This window comes from Channa argus, chromosome 11 (genome assembly GCF_033026475.1).
Source record: "Channa argus isolate prfri chromosome 11, Channa argus male v1.0, whole genome shotgun sequence".
Classification (NCBI taxonomy): Eukaryota; Metazoa; Chordata; class Actinopteri; order Anabantiformes; family Channidae; genus Channa; species Channa argus.
The window spans coordinates 5,449,930-5,468,848 of NC_090207.1; the positions used below are offsets into that span (position 1 = coordinate 5,449,930).

Below are 18,919 nucleotides of genomic sequence, written 5' to 3' on the forward strand. Positions count from 1 at the left end.
GTAAACACTGAGACAAATGCATTATTGATGACACGATACATAAATTACTTTTAAAATGTAAACGAGTAACCCCCCAAATATATATGTATATATATATATATATATATATATATATATATTAGTTCCTTAGAAGATGATTTAAGGTATGATCAGGAGTATTGTTTAAGAAAATAAAGCAAATGCATTCATATCGTGAACCAACTTAATTCCAGTATAAGTTTTTCATATCACCATTCTTAGTTTGGAAGTTACGACAATAATGCTTAAAAACAACAACCCTAACAAACGGATGTATATTTTTAATCTTCATTATCTTTTTTCCTCTTTAGATCCCTCGGATTTATCACGAAACTTGATTTGGGGGGTCATTACACACATGTTTCTTATATATGCAAATGTAAATAAAAATATACATTTCTTTAAAATTAACAAAAAAATCATGCAATAATCCTTGATCAGTGAGATGGGAAGTTTATGTTAATAGTATTTTTAAGAAAAAAAAGGATGAAATTAAATGATGTACTCAGCACTTATCTAGGAAATTATAATAATCATCCTGAACCCCAGTCCTTCCTCCAAACACGTCAAAAGTCTTGCTCTGTTCCCCTTCTAGGCCTAGAGACTGATTGAAGCGGTGAGCCCACTGCGCTTGGTGGCGCAGATCTCGCGAGAGCGGCCCCTCACGGCGGTGCCTGGGCGATGCGATGCTGTTGCTGTTGCTGTGGGTTTGATTGACAGGAAACATGTCGGTGTGGTGGGAGCGAACCGGGATGCAGCTGCTGCCAAGGGAGACAGGGAGTACCTGTATCCAATCCACACATCAGCACCTTTAAAACCACCAGGCTTCCCTCAGATACGTCTGCTTACGATGCGCTGAGCAGCTTCTCTTTTTTTCAACATCCATTTGAAACTAAGGGGGCACCCAATGGATGCTGTGGCAAACCGTGTCGTCCCGCTCGTTATCTTCATATTGTGTTTGATTTAGCCTACAACCAGAGACACCTTGATGAAACAGCAGGAACTACGAGGACTGTTGTTGCAATGGAGTCGACTCTCTCACGGCTCAAAGCGCGTCTGTAAACCTACATCTCGTTACATGGCGTTTTGCAGGTGGCTCTATTCCGTGGGCTTCTCCACGTTTCTTTTCTGAATCATTTTGTTGCCGTGGATTTTTCCCTTGTCGTTTTCCCCCTTTTCATTTGTATTTTTTTAACATTTTTGAAAGTGCAAAGGGAAAAAATACCAACCAGAGCTGGCTAAACTATGAACGAGGAGATGACAAAAAGCGAGGAGCAGCATCTCAGTTTGCAGAAAGCCTTGCAGCAGTGCGAGTTGGTGCAAAATATGATAGACATAAGCATTTCTAGTTTGGAGGGTTTACGGACCAAATGTGCCACATCCAACGACTTGACACAAAAAGAGATACGAACGCTGGAGGTAAGCACCTTTTGAGCGGAATGACTGAAATTCTCGTGTGTTTCTTCATCTAAATCAATAAGGAACCGTCTGTTTTTTGTGTGTTTTTGTTTTTTGTTTTTTATTTCTAGGCCACCGTGCATATTTGTCAGTGCCTTTGTTGTCGGTGTTGTCATTGCATAAATATGCAAAGATTCCCGTTAAAGCCCACTGCTATCTGTTTTGTGCAGTGCAATAAATCAAGAGGCTACGGCGCTGCAGTGGGCTGTTACAGACTTGCGCATTCTGCAGGTGGCGGGGAGAGAAGGTGGCTCTTCTCCATCAGAATAATATCTGAGGCAGCCGAGGCCTTATAGGCTGCTCGTGTTTACAACCTATTACCAAGATGCCAGCCTGCGCATCTGTCCCCGCAGCGCATCCAGGGCCTGCCGTTACGCAAGGCGAGCAGATTACTGAAAGACTTACAAAATATCGTTATCCGTTTGATTGGCCCGTGGGGCATTCTGTAAGTTGCGTTACGTAATAGCCAGGCTACCCCGGCGGTGTGTTTGAGATATCACGCTGTCATTTTTCAGAGCATTTAAACCAGCCAAACACCCGGCTTCACCAGTGACAGGCTGTTACGGGACATAAAAAATGTCATAAAGTGAGATAAGGTCACTGAAAACTCCGCAGACACAGTGCAGCATCGGGGCCCCTGTAAGAATGTTATATGGTGATTCACCAGGGGATTAAAACAAATACCATTTAAGTGCGATAAGGTCGCCATAAACGCACCACAGAGCATCTGTGTGAATACCACCAACACACGCTGGGAACCAGAAATCGTAAAGTCACTTGTGTGCCACGCACCATCCCAACCCCACAGCAATATGAGGGGGTATAAATTATAAGAGACATATAGTAGCCACCATAATTTCGTCAATGCTTTGTCTGAGCTACCAAGTGTTTCACAAACAGGGGACAGGAATGGAATCCAAGAGGAGAGAGAACTAATATTGAATACAAATGTGCTGCCAGCAGTGTGAAGATAAACGTGCACTATGTTCCACCAATACCTTGCAAAGCATTGTGGGCACTGGCTCTGTTCTAAACATCATAGAGATGTTATTTTAATGTTACAGCATGTAAGAACTGCAGCCTGATTTGATTGATTGCATCACGATTTGACCTCCTTGTCCAAACAGAAAATGAAAGGCCTTTATTATCTGGTTCTTTATTATTTATTATTACGCTCCGTAAATGAAATTATGAAGACTGATGGCAGTGTAACGAGTACGAACTTTGTGGTCTAGGCATTTGCAGTAACCGCTGTAAGGTCAAAGGGACCATGCAGAGTTTTTTGACCACCGGTGCCGTAGAGCGCTTTAATGAGACGTTATTGTTTGTCCCATTTGCTCTGCCATGTCCAGAAGCACGAGAGGGGATGTGAAACATATTGGTGCTGTCTGCAGAGGGCAGTAATGCAAGGTTAAAAAAAAAGAGAAGAAGATGTTTGCAAGCTGGTCTTAGACAATATCAGTAATAATCTGTTTATTTCTCATTTATTAAACGGAACTATAATGTTAGTATATCATTGTAGTGTTTGTTATAACAATGGGAATCTGGCTCCACTTTATATACTTCTTCAACCTTCTACTTTGACACTGCACCCAATATGGTTCCTGAACAATTTTGAACTTTTGTCACTCAGCACATTGAAAAAAAAAACATGTCAAAGTGTAACACATTTAATGTCATTGCTTTTTAAAAGTTGCCTCACTTTCAGCGCAGAAAAGCACAACCCAACGTACCTGACAGACCTTCCAAAGTCCTTTTAGCTGAAGCAGTAATGAGAAGTTCCCTAAAAAGTTGTCCCTTTAGCAGGCACACCTCCCCTCACGCCCCCATGCTGTTATTAGTGTTTTAGTGTCTATTACCTATTACTTACCTATTACTACCTATTACCTATTACCAAAATATCTGCTGCTTTACTTCTATCTATCTGGTTCTTGTCTTTTCTGGTCTTTGTTTTGTGCCGGTCGAGTCGGAAACGGTGGCGTAAGTTTGCTGAAAACTGTTGGCCTTTCGTATCACACATAGTTATTTGATTAATACAAGAAAATCAAAATGCAAATTGTGTGACTAATTTAACATGTATAGAATAGAAAAAAAAATACCAAATCACAGAAACAACCAACATGACTTCAGGTCAGAGTGATAGATTTGTTCGTAGTCATGTATCGTTGTGGGCTGGAGCTCTTTTGTTGTTTAATTTAGGCCCCAATCCATGTGGAAAACACATCTTTTATCAATGCCAATAGAACCAATACAGATATGGACTGAGGTGCAGGATGGAAATGGATATCAGGGGGCCATTTGTATTATTTGCCCAACGGGAATAAATAAAAAGGTATTGAGAGCAAAGGAAAACATGCTCGCCAGTTAATTCACAAGTGCAACAAAAGAATTACTCCTGAGAACCATTTAATCTCCCACAAATCCTTGGAGCTGGAGAACCTTTTAGGATGGCAGCCCTCTTATTGCCTCATCAATAAATGAGTTGTCCACCAGGGGTTTGGATCAGGATCACAGTGACGTCAACCATACGCAAAGACCTTCCACTTAAATCTGTCCTCAAGTTCATTGGGGGCAAAATGTAAGAGGGAGAATTCTCCAGGACGTCTCTCGGCGTCTGTTGACGTAAAGGAGGCAGATTGTGCGCAGATGATACTTTTTTTTTTTTATTTTTTTATTGCCAAACGCCTAACTGAGGAGAGCAGCCTTCAGCTGAACGCAAAGCTTTGCATCCTTTTGCTTGAAACGGCGAAAAGAGTGAAAGAAAGAATTTTTTTTTCTTTTCGTCAACATAATATTTAATGCACACTCGGCTCATATAAGCGTTCATTCACCATCAGAAGTAACTGTAATGGTCAGGGAGTCTATGAAAGGTTATAGTAAAATAGTAAACATATCCCCCTTTAAGACGTGTTCTCTGATACTTTGTATGTCCTCCCTTTGCCTTTCTAACCTCCTCCAGCCTCTTTGGTTGCCCAATGATTACTGTTTGTAGTCTTTCAGGTGTATCTTTGGCCCATTCTTCGTGGCATAATTGTTCCAAGTCTACCAGATTGCTTGGTTGTCTGCCATGTGCAATCTTCTTCAAATCTATCCACAGGTTTTCGGTGACATTTAAGAACGGAGACTGGTAAGAGACGTTGTAAGACATTTACTTTACGCTTTTTAAATCTTCGGAACGTTGTCTTGCTGAAGGATCCACTGCCTCTTCATTTCTCGCTGTTTTGACTGATGGTGGGAGGCTTTGCTTGAAAATCTTTGGATGTTGAGCTGCATTCATGCTTCCTTCCACTTTATGCAGAGCTCCAATGCCTGATGCAGACATACGCACCCAAAACATTGGTGAGCCTCCACCATGTCTGAATGTGGGAATGCTGTTCTGATCTTAAAAAAATTAATTCGGGTTGTTCCCATCCTGCTTTTATAGTGTAAAAGTGCAGCCTTATGTCTAGAAGTAACCAGTATCTTCCTGCGGGCTTCCTCCCAAACAATTCTGACTTGTGCACCATCTTGACTGTATCTTGACTTGGTCTCAGGCTCTTTGTTTTAGGTTTTTCCACAGCTCTCAAGCAAATTTCCTGACCTCTTGTTTTTTTTTCTCTTGGTCTTCCACTTTTGGAAGAGCATTAGTGTGTCCATGTTTCTTACATTTCTGGAATATGGTTTTTACACTTGCTACTGTTATCCCTAAACGCCATATCCCTCTTCAGCTTCATAATGGTTTCCTAATTCCATTTTGAGGTCTTTATAAGCTGTGTTTTGCTTTCAGGAAACTGCTTGGGACAGTCCTTGGAGATTTAACACATTTGGTAATTTCAAGTGCAAGCCCAATTTAACACACCTGGCGCCACTCATCAAGCATTAGGTGTCGCCAGTATTTTTTTCCAAGATCAGACACCCGAATTTACATATTAAAGTTTATTACCCAGAGTGTTTATCCAGGGAGATACAAACTTTGGAACTCACATTTTTATTGTTTTGTCAAAACTTTCTATTCATATACTTTTTATCCATTTTTCTTTGTTTTACCCTTTTTGCAATTTCAACGTAAGACGAACTTTTTCACTCAACTGTATATCACATTATTAGGCTTTTACAGAGGTGCAGACACGTGATAGAGGGTGACATGTGGCCCAATTATGTATTTTATTTAATAGAAATAAGGTCAGAAGGAGTTTTATTTAGCGATTTTCTAATGTATAAGACAAGTTTTTACATTGTTTACTTGAACATAGTATCAGTTTGTTTTCTGCTTACTCTGAGTCTGTACAGGTTCAAAAACTGTAGATGAGATGGTTAAAGGGTCCATTATACTTGAAATACACCTATTGTCATGGCTTCCTCTTGGCTTTATCAAACTGCATGTGTGTCTAATGTGAAAAGTGCACAAAGCTTTGGACAGCATCTGAAGGCACACAAGAAAAGGGACAGAAGCAGTTGTTGAGCTGATTTTACCCCATTTTCACATTTGTGCACACCTGGCCAGTTGTTTTTTATATTGCAGTACAGTGTGGTTTTAAAGCGTTTATGCTGAGTATAGAACCAAAATGTTTTGGGCTGAAGCAATGAGCTGAAACTCTGTAAAACTGAGCGGAGCTATAGATTGGGATGATATTTCTCAGATTTCTCAGATCCTTGATTTCGTGCCATATAGCTCCTTAATGTGGCACTCCACCAGTTTTTACACATTTAGTTTAGATGCCTTGAGGAGTACTACTCAGCTTGTAAAAACACTTACATAATATCTTTTGGAGAATGGATATGAGGCTAGATATAGTGTTTTCACTCAGCCTCGCTGCCAATTTTTCCCAGTGGCTAATTGCTCTAAGTAAAGCAATGAAAAATCCTCCTGCAGCAAAGAAAGCTCGGCCCACCCATATGAAAGAGGCTCTTTTAAAACTGTTGACAGTTTTCTCTACTGGCAAACAGGATCAAAACGTTATATTTGTAAAACTGTCCCACAACCTGAAAAGGGTGTTTGTTTACGTGACATCATCCCATTGGTCTGTGTCATATTGGTGCATTGTGCAGTCGGACGCACAACCCGGTGGGTTTTTTATCCATCTTTGAATTAATCTTTAAATGTTCAAATTTCACCGAACCCCTACAGAATATGATATAAACAGCATGTAATCCTGTAGGTCAGGTCAGGCGAGGCCTGAAGGCGTCCTCAGATGAGTCCAGTATCCAGTATCTTTTCTATAGAGACAATATAAATGTCTTCAATATATCATTCTAATTTATTTCACCGGGGAAGGTTAACAATCAGTGCTATTTAAGGTACTTGTAAGTCTATTTCCTCATAAATTCAAAAAACACCCCTTTATTTTAACCCCGAATGGTACAGCCTAATTTCCCCCCTGCTATAAAAACCTTTCAGACCTCCCATTTCCTGTTTGATAGTCTGGACCTTTGACCTGTTGGTGGATGGAGTGGGGCTCATATGAACATGCGGTAAGAATCAAACTTGCAACGCTTTTCTTTAGAAAATGTCTCTAAAGGGTTATTGGATTGCTCCACCCAACTAAACGCCAACAACAACAACTCTAATCTGCTGGCTAGACGGTAAAAATGAATAGAACTGGTAGCACTAGTGTGTGATAACAAACCTTCACCTACTCTCTACAAGGCATCGGCAAGCCCCACGACAGTACCTATAGTCAGTGGTGGATCTGATCTTTTATGGTTGTGGTCAGACTGGGACATATGGGCATAATATGGTGGAAATTGAGTTAGAAAGTTTTAACCTTGAATTTAAACCTTTTTGTAAATAATGATGGTCATAAACAAGTATTAATAAGCAGTTGGAGAGATAGAACCTTTCCTAAGGCAGGGTTTAATAAATGATGCACTTGAGTTTCATTGTGGGAAGTGTAGGTTTAAGGGTCAGGGTGTCTCTGTGTCTGCTGCTTCAGTTCTGAAGATTTTCTTTGTTCCCTTTTGGCTTATCCCGTGAGTTCAGGGTCGGCACGGCGCATCATTGGTCCGCATGTTGGTTTAGCACATTTTTACGGCGGATGCCCTTCCTGACCCTATGTTCAGTCGGCGGCCACTCAACCACCGAGCCACTGGTTAAGATTCATGTATAGAAACATGCTTAACAATGAAATCCTATTATTTCAATAAGAAGTTTAATCACGTTTGGTATTTCACACTTTTTAGGTTTGTGGACGACCAACAGTGTCCACAAACTATTGTGCCATTAAACTTTGGTAGGCAGCTTGGCTTATCTGGTGTTCCTCTGTGTAGTATTTGACTTTTGAAAGCTTGTAGAAGTATTTATCAATTTATGTGACTGAATGTTGACTTTATAAAGTATGAAAAAGTATCCGGACTATTTTACAGTATACTGAGGACATATTCAAACGATACCTTTATTCTTTGATTCTTTTCACACGGCTGATAATTATTCATTACTACACGTTGCAGCTCATTGGGCTAAACTGCTGAATTCGCTCTTGAATAAGCTTGAATAATGGCGCTGGTTTATAATATATTAAAAGTACACATCAAGTTATGAGGTAAAGCTGTTGTGGGCATTACAGTGAGCTGTACTTTAATGTTAATGTTCCATTTTATCTGGATTAACTGGTCCTAGCAGTTGTGATGAGGTCTCAGTGGGAATAGCACCATGAAGGCTTATTGATTTAGGAAATATGCTGCTTCAGTTACATTTGTGACGTTTTATTCTTCTATAACGTTCAAGTGGATGTAAAGAGATATTTTTCATACTCATCAGCAGAACAGAAATGTTCATGTTAGCCAGAGGTAGAATCATAAAACTGCTAAAAGTCTTCAACCTGACAAAAACCAGGTGCTCTTATTGTTTACAGCGGCCTGCGTTTAGTGAAATTGTCGATTTACAGATGTAGGTAAAGTTGCATTTGGCTACGGTGACTCTCTCGGGTGAAGTCAACAGCCTTCACTTTCGAGAATCTCTCTCCCGAGGCTTGATCGATCAATGAAATGAGCTCAGAAGAGTCTGACTGTTGCTTGTTTGTTACACGACAGTGAAGAACCACAAGCCGCATTATCAGAGGGATTTAGCACCGTGTGCCAGGGCAGGAGACAGAAGGTAACATAATAAATTGCTAGAAAGAATGACCATTCCATTTCTGCTTGTGGGGCGCTATTGTTAGCCTGCTCTCCCTAGCAGCTTATGCTGGTACATCTGCCCACGGAACAGTGTGTTCAGTCCCTTTTGGCTTTTGCCACAACAAGGAGTAAACGCAGCCTGGCCAAATCTGCTCTGACGGCAGCAGCACCACTTGGATTTTCCACATCAGGTCAGGGGAATCAAACTCACATTACCTGAGTGCCACTGGAAATGTTCTTGTCACAGTGGGTGGCACCTCGTGTGCTCGGTGAGCCTTTTTCCCCAATACCTAATTTAATTATAAATAATCTGAAATAATGTTTTCCTGTGCATGTTTAGTTGAGTAAGGCCCTAATGCCGTTTGAGATTGTATTCATTGAGAAAGTTGGTGTTGTGCACGTCGCATGGAAGAGAGAAAAATACATCAGTGTCAGACAACTTAGTGTCCTTGTACTTAAGTGTTTAAAACTCTACATTCAGGTTACATTCAATTCAAATTCAATTAGGGGCCACCATAACGAATGATTTGACTATTTCTCCGAATTCTGAGTTTATTTCGAGGTCTGAACTAAAAAAAAAAAATCTTTTAATGGTGGCCCCTAATCCTCTTTTGTACATTCTAATCCTGCTGGTGGGCTTGCGAAGTTCACTGTATCACTGGCCAAGTCTAAGCTTTGCTGTTATCTGCTTACTGATAAAAAAAAATGTACTTAGGAGTCTGCCTTGCTCGACAGGGAGAGAAAGTTGAACGCTGACGTGACTGTTAACGGGGTTATCCAAAACTAACGTACGTAAGTGTCTGAGCCAAATCTCTCAGATTCACACTTAATTTACACCTAAACCACATGGATCACAGCATGTTTCATCTGAAATGAGCCAAACATTTTGAGAGGACTGTATGGGAGGGAGGGCATTGATTTTAAACCAAGACAGTGGCTTCTCCGTCATGGGTTCAGTTGCAACTCTGGACCCCTGCAGGATGGAAAGCAATGGCTTGGAATTAGTTTTTTATATTGACTTTAAATTGTTGATTAGCTGGGCTGAATGATAATCACCTAGTATTCGGTTTAGCCATAGTTTAAATAGTATTTCACTTTTGAAAATGTCTAAAATCAAATCTGGGGATCCCAGTTTGAATGGGCCTGCAGCTGAGATAATGAATAAATCGATAATTTACAGGTGCTGTGATTAAAGAGCGACTTTAGTTTTGTGTGTAAATGTACATTCAAGCTTTTAAACTTCCCTCTAACTTTCCTTTATTAAAATATTTCCATACTTCTAGCTGAAAAACTCCTCCAGATAACATCAACCGGAGGAGTTCCGAGGATGTCTTCTGGAGGAGCTCTGGAAAAGCAAGTTGACCATGATCACAAACTCCATAGTGTGAGCAGCAAGATGGCCTCATCTAAACTGAAGGTTTCAGCCAGAAGTAGACAGATATTTTGATACAGGGAGATCAATGGGAAGTTTAATTGCATTTATGTACATGTACTGCAGAAACTGTAACCAAAAGAAGCCAGTTGAAAATCTCTGAAGCCGTCCTTTAAGTTTGTTAGAACAGGAGATGCTGGATTGTCGGTGTGTACGAGCGCAAACTCCGCACTCCGTCGGCTTCAGACCAATACAGCCAAAGTTAATCTCAGTTAAGTTAACGGTCTTAAGTTTCTTCAGAAAATGCATTGTAAGGATAAACACATTGTTCCTCTGTGGGTGCGGGCTGATCAGTCGCCGTATGGGGCAGAGCCGTGGGCAGCTGCTGCAGGGTTTTCGGCATTCAGAGGTGACTTGCTGGTCCCTCCTCCACTGGTTTCTACTTTGGTATTCACTGCTGTAGGCCAGCACTGTCTCATTTCTAGCAGTCATTTTGTAGGTGTATGTTTGCAATGTGGCCATCCACATGCATCATCCTTAAGTCTTTGAGCGTCGAGTCACCCACTGTGGGCCCGGACCTTGTTCCGCCATCGATTTCAATCAGATTAATTGTTACAGCTCAAAGCTGCTTCACAACAAACGTACTCGATCGATTCTTCGACGGTTTCCCTTCACTGGGTGTAGCACACTGTCAAGTACCTCAGATTTTGTGCAGTAAAAACTTATCAGAGCACAAAGCATCATTACTTTAAAAAAAAAGACACGTTGTGGGAGCAGCTAGGATTGAATTTCCCAATGTTTTTGCTTTGTTAGTATTATGAAAGTGTTTGCACAGGAAATAGGTTGTAAATAGAACTTTCTTGGTTTGCTGGTTGGTTTTTCTCATTAAAATACCTGTGTTTTTGATTTCATAAAGTGTTTGGTTTCCTTATTTATTGTAAATAAGGAAATGTGTCTTTCATACTGGTGTTTTGTCAGTGCAGGAGGTTTTGTCCCTGTTATTCTGTACACTGCACTATGTGGTTTAGTGCAGAATGTATCATAAAATGTGCTTTATGTTGTTCAGACCATAGACTATAAATAAAGTTGATACTAAGTCAGGGGTCAGTCAGAAACTGTGTTGCAATGACCCCCAAAAAAACCTATGAAAATCTCAATAATTGAAAATTGTAAAGATTGGAAATAAACACACAGGCAAATATTCAGTTAACCAAGAATAATTCAATGATGAAACCATTTAATAACCTATATTCTTACTGTATGTACATGTACATAATGTCAATGTGACAGTGACATGAAAAATGACGCTAAAACCTGAAAAATGTATCTTATTGAGGAGAGGTTCTGAAATACTCTCTTCGAAAAGATTTTGAGTGAGGCTTGCCCTTCCTACCAATCAGACCATTTCAGGAGGGTTCGCTTCATTAGTAGGATTTTGCAGCTCTCTTGTTTATTGTAATTTTATATTGGCTAATACCTGAGTGTAGTGGAATGTAGCATACAGTAAAAGAACATTTAATTGTTTTTTTCCTTTCATTTTCTATCCACATGTCTATTATTCCATTGCATACACAACAACAAATAATAATGCATTTAATTACTTATTTATTGTTACTATTCTTGCTTTTTACAGTCACAAGAAAAAGTAATGTCACTGTTTGCAGTTTTTTTGGTTTTCTGCAAAAATTGGTTGCAAAATGTGACCTGATCTTCACCAAAGTCACAAATATGAACAAACTAATTATTTCTAAGTTGATACAACACAATCATGATCTTTCAAGTCTTTACTGAACACACCCGTTAAACACACAACATGATGGTGGAAGAACTAAAGGCTTCTGATGTCACTAAACATCAACTAGAGTCAGGTGTTAGCAAACCTGCAGTCCAATCAATGAAATGTTAATAGAGGTCTGGTGTAGAGCTACCCTGACTTCCAGTATAATGAATAAAGTATCAGTGTGCTATTCACGAGCAGCATCAGCCGATGGGAGCCATGGGATGCCAGAAAAGGATCTCGGAAGACCTACAATCAAGGTTTGTTGATTTGTAGCATGCAGCAGAAAAGGGTTAAAGAGCATATTGAGGCTTCTCTCTATAGAAGTGGATGCCAAGCCATGATCACCCCAAAGGTACAATGCATACTAGTCAACCTTAGAGTAACGGCAACAGGTTTAGGGGATTTGTTGGAGTTGGGTAATATCTCTGTCCATGACCTTCCACAACACTACTGGGAAAAAGTGTACAGGTGAAACAAAGGTCAAATTGTTCGGAAAGAACTCGCAGTACTACGTGTGGTGTAAAAAGAGAACTGTGCACCATCAAAAGAACATCATTCCAGAGGGGAAGTATGGCGGAGGGAGCATCATGCTTTGGGGCTGCTTTGCTGCTTCTGGGCCTGGGCTGTTTCCCAATAGGAATGCTGAGCTCAAGCAGAAGGGTCCACATGTCCCCCTGGAAGTTGTGAAGGTCTAACCCACTACTACAGGAAGTGCTTAACTTGAGGTTATTGATGGCAAAGGTGCTTCAACCAATTATTAAAACACTGTTGCCATTACTTTTTACACTTTGTGTGTTTATTAACGACACGACAGTTTGTGCTTTGGTTCCCAATTTCTGCAGAAAACCAGGAAACTGCAAACAGTGCCAAGACTTTTTCTTGTGCCTGTAAATCTTTAATTAAATGAGCTGTGGGCATGTCCCCGAACCATAACATTGGGGATAATTCCTGTGCATATACGGGTGATGGTAACATTTGTAATTAGTTTTACAGAAATGAAGGTTTCATGTCGTCAGCCAGTGCATTGATACTAAATCACTTATAATATAAGTCAATAGTTCATTACCAACACTTTCTTTTCAGCTTTAAAGTGTGATCATAGTTATTTTGGTGGCTACTTTGAGATGATCTCATCACTGTAGTAAATTACAACCCAGCACAAATATGGAATATGTTGCTGTGAATGAATACAGTACTCAGAGGTTTAACCCATGAGGGAAGACTAAGCATTTAAATTTTTCCTTTTTTTATTGTATCAATTTTTTGCAAGCACGGGTTCACTGTTAGGTCAGTGCACTCTACTCCTTTCTAACATTACTAGAAATAGCACTTTATAACAAGTGGATACAGATGTATTTAATAGAACACGTCTATGAATATTACTGTTTGCCGTAAAACCAAAGACCTGGAAGGAAATGCACAAAATTGTTGGTACCCTTGTATGAAAAAATAATCTACAATATTCTTTGAAATAATGTGAAACCGACAAAAAATTATTTGTAATAATTTAAGACTGACTAGTTTTCTCTAGTTTAGGCTAAATGACAGAAATATATGTATAGAGCGAAACATACGATGCCAATTGCAGGAAATAATTTGAAAATCAATAGAATCCAGTTATTATGATGTTTTTTAACAAATCAGTTTTAGCCATTTTCCTTTTTTGCATCATGTAAAATATTCTGTTGTAGCTACATTTCAAGCAATAGTTTGATAAACGTAACATGATTTAAATAGTCACCTGCATGGATTTATTTAACAGTCGGCGTAATTTGACCTAGAAGGTCATTTCCTGTCTATAGACCAGCATCAAATCATTTTTTGTAGTCGATTGCTCCCATCACCTGCGTGACATGTTATCATTGTAAGGAAACACACCTCAGACCTTTGTTTTACATTTAAACACATCAAACGGTAACATTTTTAAATGGCATCCTGATTGAAATGTTGTGGTCACGCTGATCCTTTTGTCGCAATGACGCAATATTGTGAAAAGCAGGTTAATTATTTGTGTGCACGTGAAACAAAAACGTTGCGTGTTTGTTACCAAATCCCACATTATATTGTAGTCTACTGTATTTTTACTCATAAAATATTTGCAAAGCAGATTTGAAAAAATATCATTTGTTTTCATTCATATTTGCCTCCAAAGCTGGTGGTCTTCTTCTGCACTGCCTTTGTTGGTGCATTAGTGCCACCTGATGTTGATCAGCAGAGTCGGTTCAACAGCAGCTGAATGAACAGAAGGATGTGAACCACACCACCCACATGCTGTGTACAAGCAAATGTAACACCCACTTCATTGTGCAACTAGTGTTTAAAAACCCCATAGGGTACATTTAAATATCAACTAACACCTAAAATATGGCGCTGCAGTTATTAAAATGTTAAACAAACGTTTTTTCGTAGCTATAAATATGTACGTCAGAGTGTGTCCCATAATGTTTTGCTGTACGGTGCTTGTGAAATGCCAATAATCAAAACAGTCCCGTTAAAATCTGTTCTTATTGAGGATATCTGATAGTTGCATCTATGGCAAAGACTCAAATTAGGGAGGTAAATACAATGTTGTGCTCAAACAGTGAAAAACGTTTTCCATCTAAGCTGAAATGACACAAATCCATCTAAATGCTATGGGGTTTAATTACAGTTGGGTGCAAAAGTCTTACTTTGATTCATCCTCTTACTTTGAAAAGTCAAAAAAATATGTTTTTTCTTTAATCAACATAATATTGAAAGCAACTAGTACAATTGTTCTTTCATCGGAAATTAATTAAAGGCAAACATTAATCGATCAAATTAATTAAAGGCAAACATTTGCGCTAATAAAATGTAATTATTTAACTTTTTATTGTTACCGTTAGGGTTAAGATTTCATCCCCCGTACATGACATTTCATTGCAAGGGGATGAAAACATGGCCCTAAAACTAGCAAAATAACAAAGCACATTCAGCTGGTACGTAAGGAAAATGAACAACTCGAATCCCGCTTGTAACATCTACTTAAAATTGCCTTTAATGAAAATCTGATTAAGAAACATTTGCACTAGTTGAGTGTGCATTAAATATTATGTTAATGAAAAAAAATAATTGACATTTCAAAATAACTTACTTACCTTACTGAAAACCCTGTACAAAGTAAATGCTACAAAAACAAGAAAAAGGAAAAAAAATGTTGACTTTGCAGAAACCATATTTGACAATGAAGCAAGTGCTGTTCACCACTTATTATTAATATTGCACATTTAATGGCTGGAAGATCTTTTCTTAACTTCCTACATTTATGCAAAATTTTTCGAGCAGTACACTGTTGTTTGTGCAGCATACAAGTAGAAGCCTTTGTAGTTTTGAGTCAATATGTTACTAATATTAATATTAGTATTAGTATGAGTAACAGTAAAAAAACAGATTATAGTGGGCTCCATGTTAAAGACATCTTTCCTCACTGTGTTTGTCCCTGTTCGCAGGGGAAGCTGGTGAAGTACTTCAGCCGCCAGCTGTCCTGCAAGTGCAAAGTGGCCTTAGAGGAGCGCAGTGCGGAGCTGGAGGACTTCCCTCGCCTCGGCCACTGGTTTCGCATCGTCAACATGAGGAAGGAGGTCACACAGGTAAGATTTCTAATTATTGTTTAAGATCTCAAATACAGCCAACTTGTTTTGTGATATTTTCTATTATTTAAAAAAAAAGAGTAACTGATTTGTGTTCACCTCTGTACGTATTTGTACGTGTGTGTGTGTGTGTGTGTTTTGCAGCAGATCAGTCCAGGTGAGGTGACCCTGGAGGGCCTGCTGGAGATGAGCGAGGAGCAGGTGTGCGAGTTGCTGCAAAAGTTTGGTGCCAACGAAGAGGAGTGCGCCCGACTCAACGCCTCCCTCTCCTGCCTCAGAAAGGCCCACCAGCTCGGTAAGGTTCCCCTCAGCTTACTAAAAGTCCCAGACCACGGCCCCTCCCACCAAAAATACAACACATTACATTCTTTGATTAGTTTAAGTGGTGAGTATAAGCTTGAACAGAATCTGCTGTGTAAGCTAACAAAACAAAACACACTGAAACATAATGTGACAAACAAATAAAAAAAAAAACTTTGTTTCTCTCTCCCTGTGTTAAAATGAGTGGCCAAAAAACACACTAGATCATTGGCACAAAATGAATTCTCCTGGTTTCACCTTTATACCAAATCATATACAGTATGCGATTTTTTCTTACACTTGCATCGGCAGTTATTAAAGTTACATATATTTTAGATAAATGCATGGAGTTCTACAGTCCAGGTTAGCACCGTTTTCACTAATAGGTGTCCCGGTAATAAAGTTCGAAGCACAGATTTTTGTTGAAAAATCTCTGCTGCATTCAAAGACACTGGGATTTGAAACGTCAGATCCATCTCCTCAAGAGCATAATATATAAGTCTTTAGCAGGTACATTTTATGATTTTACTGTACAGAAAACTGAAAAACAGATGGCCAGGAATGAGCAGAGGGAGGGAATGACATGGATAAAACGTCCCCCAGTCGGACTAGATATGCATTTAAATTATCAACAAATCACGAGCTATTATCATTATGAATTTTCTCCCAACCATTTAATTTTAATCAAATTTCTATAGTGTTTTTCACAACAGGTGCATGTCTTCGTGCTTCCTGACAACACAGCTGTATTTAGTTTATTTTGTGTATAAGACCAGAATCTAGTAAATTAAAGGCCAGAAGAATTAGCTCAGGCTATTTCAGTAATGTGTGTTTTCAGCTTCTCTGTTTAGTAGCGGTTCTGCATCTTTCTATAGAAACACTATTTCCAATGCACTGAATTGTTTGGGAAGAAATGTTATTTATCTATTGCCGTGACTTCTGTTCCACTTTGCCTTAAAGGTTGAGGTTATTTCATCACTATCACACAGAGTAGATTTTTTTTCGCTGCCATTGCTACAAATAGTCATAACGGTCATAACACTGTTGTTGTTTGACGTTACATTGCTTTAGTTGGTGAGTTGATATATATTATCATGCTGAATTCTTGTGTTTAGGTGTGTGTGGGATATAAGGTTGTTAAAACGTCAATAGATACAAACATTTTTCTCATTTTATGTGGCTTGTAGATGCATTTCACTGCTAGAAATTCTCTGTATCACAGTTTACGTCATAATTTCGTTTTAGGAGAACAATTAAACTGCTGCGACGCAAAGCTTTGTGCAGCTTCTTGCATTTAGTTTTCTTCCACAGTTTCACACCAGGGGGCAGCGCAAACCACACTTTGCTTTCAGGTGTCTTAAATGACAGCTTTTGCAGTGGCACGTGGGAACCAGAAGGGGGCAGTAGAGCATCACAGAAATTATTATGTTAGGTTTGCACTAACCTTTTGTAAACCCGTTTGGTAACATATCTGTTTCTCCTCCACTCCCACTCAAACTCACACACGCACGCACGCACACACACACAAACACACAAACACACACACTTCTGTTCTGTAACAGATGTCCTTTCAGACAGAAGGCTCTGCTGAATAATTAAGCAAATTAACTTGATGAGTAGGGTTTTTTTTTATGTGCCCTCGACAAAACTGTGCTTATTAAAATAGTGTTATATTACAAGAGATTTAACTTGGCTCTTTTTCAAGACTTTTTTTTTTTTAAATATAGGGAAAATGATTTCAGACAAACTGGTCTTTTCCACAGACATCCTCAAAACCGGGTTCTTTGTGATTCTGCAGGTACTCAGCTGTTCTCTCGAAATGTTCACACCTCTCTGCTGGTCCCTGTGCTCATTTGTCAGTCTCTCTCCTGGAGTTGCTCGCCTTCTGTGTGCATCTCCAACTTCCTTTCTGTCTCGTCGCTTTGATTGGGGAGGATCAAGAAGGCGGATGTTGTCCAGAAAGACAGAGTAGCAGACAGACATACTGTCAGGCAGACAGGCGTCCCCTGGCGGAGTCCGTCAGGCGGCCCCAGCCAGTCCAGCTGGGTTCAGACGTCTCTGGAGAACGTCTCACTTTTGTTGTCACTGTCTAGGACTTTCGTTTTGTTCACAGTGCATCTGAAAATGTCCCAAGTTTGATTTATTCCCCCCGTATTTTTTCATGAATATGTATTTGTTTTAGCAATTATGAAATGCTATAAACCTCATGAACATCATGGCCTCTTAAGTGGACAAATGTAGTAAGTCAAAACATAAAGACAACAAAGAGGAGATGCAAAGGTCCAAAAAAGAACAGTAAAACCTGTTGCCTCTACTCTACTGTAATAAATATTAGTTTACTAATAATTATTAACTAAAAATAATAAATCATACTAAATAATTTCGAAGCTTTTTTCTGGATCCTTCAGATTCAAATCTCCATCAGTGCATTGAGTTTGCTTCGTTGTCACGGCGATAGCTCTGTCATCACCACCTGTTGATAAAAGGTGACTGGATAGAGAAAGAACACAGCAGTCGTCTCAATTTAAAGGTGGTTGCATGCAGGTTCACCAATGGTTTCTCGATGACCTTTGACCTCGTCTAAGTCAGTGTTCTGACAGCCGATGTGTGTTTCCTGGTTCTGTTAATCCTACACTTTTTTTTTGGTCCTGTCAGCTCATCCCCTGAGTTCAGGGTGAGTTCATTGTCCGAATATTGATTTGACACAGTTTTACGCCGGATGCCCTTCCTGACGCAACCCTCCCCAATTTCTACCGGGCTTGGACCGGCACTGCACCGCTGGGGAGGTGAATGGGCTGTTAGGGGTTCAGTGTCTTGCCCAGAGACACTAGCCGGGACAGGGGATCAAACCACTGTTAATCCTACAGATCTTGAAATTAGTTATTTACGACAAAAATACATCAGACACTGTATGAACACTACTTAACTCCATCAGGATGTTTTCATTATGTTGGTGCTTTACATTACAGTAAAAATGAATGGAATGAGTAAAATGTTCACCCCTGACATGTAAGCTTCCTGTGCAAGTTTTTAATGGATAAACACACTGAAGCTCAAACTTTGAGCTAAAAGCCTAATGGGTATGGTGTATACCTCATTGCTGTGGCATTCATGATTTGATTCCCAGCTTTTTGGATGTCATACTCATGTCTCTGTGCCCTTGTTTTATCTCTTTGACACCCAAAAAACTATTGGAACACAGATGGGGGTATGATGTTCCCCCTTTCCAACCCCTTGGCATAAGCCTAGTAGATCAAATTCATTCATTTTATACGTTATGTTTTAATGCAC

General features: G+C 39.5%; 1 protein-coding gene across 5 annotated transcripts in view; it reads left to right on the top strand.

The window, feature by feature from the left end:
- Nucleotides 1–147: 147 nt before the first annotated feature.
- The window catches only part of ksr2 (kinase suppressor of ras 2), a 101,301-nt gene continuing 82,529 nt past the window's right edge, over nt 148–18,919 (top strand). For 2 of the 5 annotated variants that reach the window (XM_067520971.1, XM_067520969.1), the window contains exons 1-3: nt 150–1,437; nt 15,188–15,328; nt 15,473–15,623. In XM_067520971.1, coding sequence (XP_067377072.1) covers nt 1,264–1,437; nt 15,188–15,328; nt 15,473–15,623 — 466 coding nt within the window. In that variant the 5' untranslated portion in view covers nt 150–1,263. Of the gene's footprint in view, nt 1,438–15,187; nt 15,329–15,472; nt 15,624–18,919 lie in introns of all 5 variants that reach the window. The other 3 variants (XM_067520973.1, XM_067520970.1, XM_067520972.1) reach the window with 3 other exon arrangements.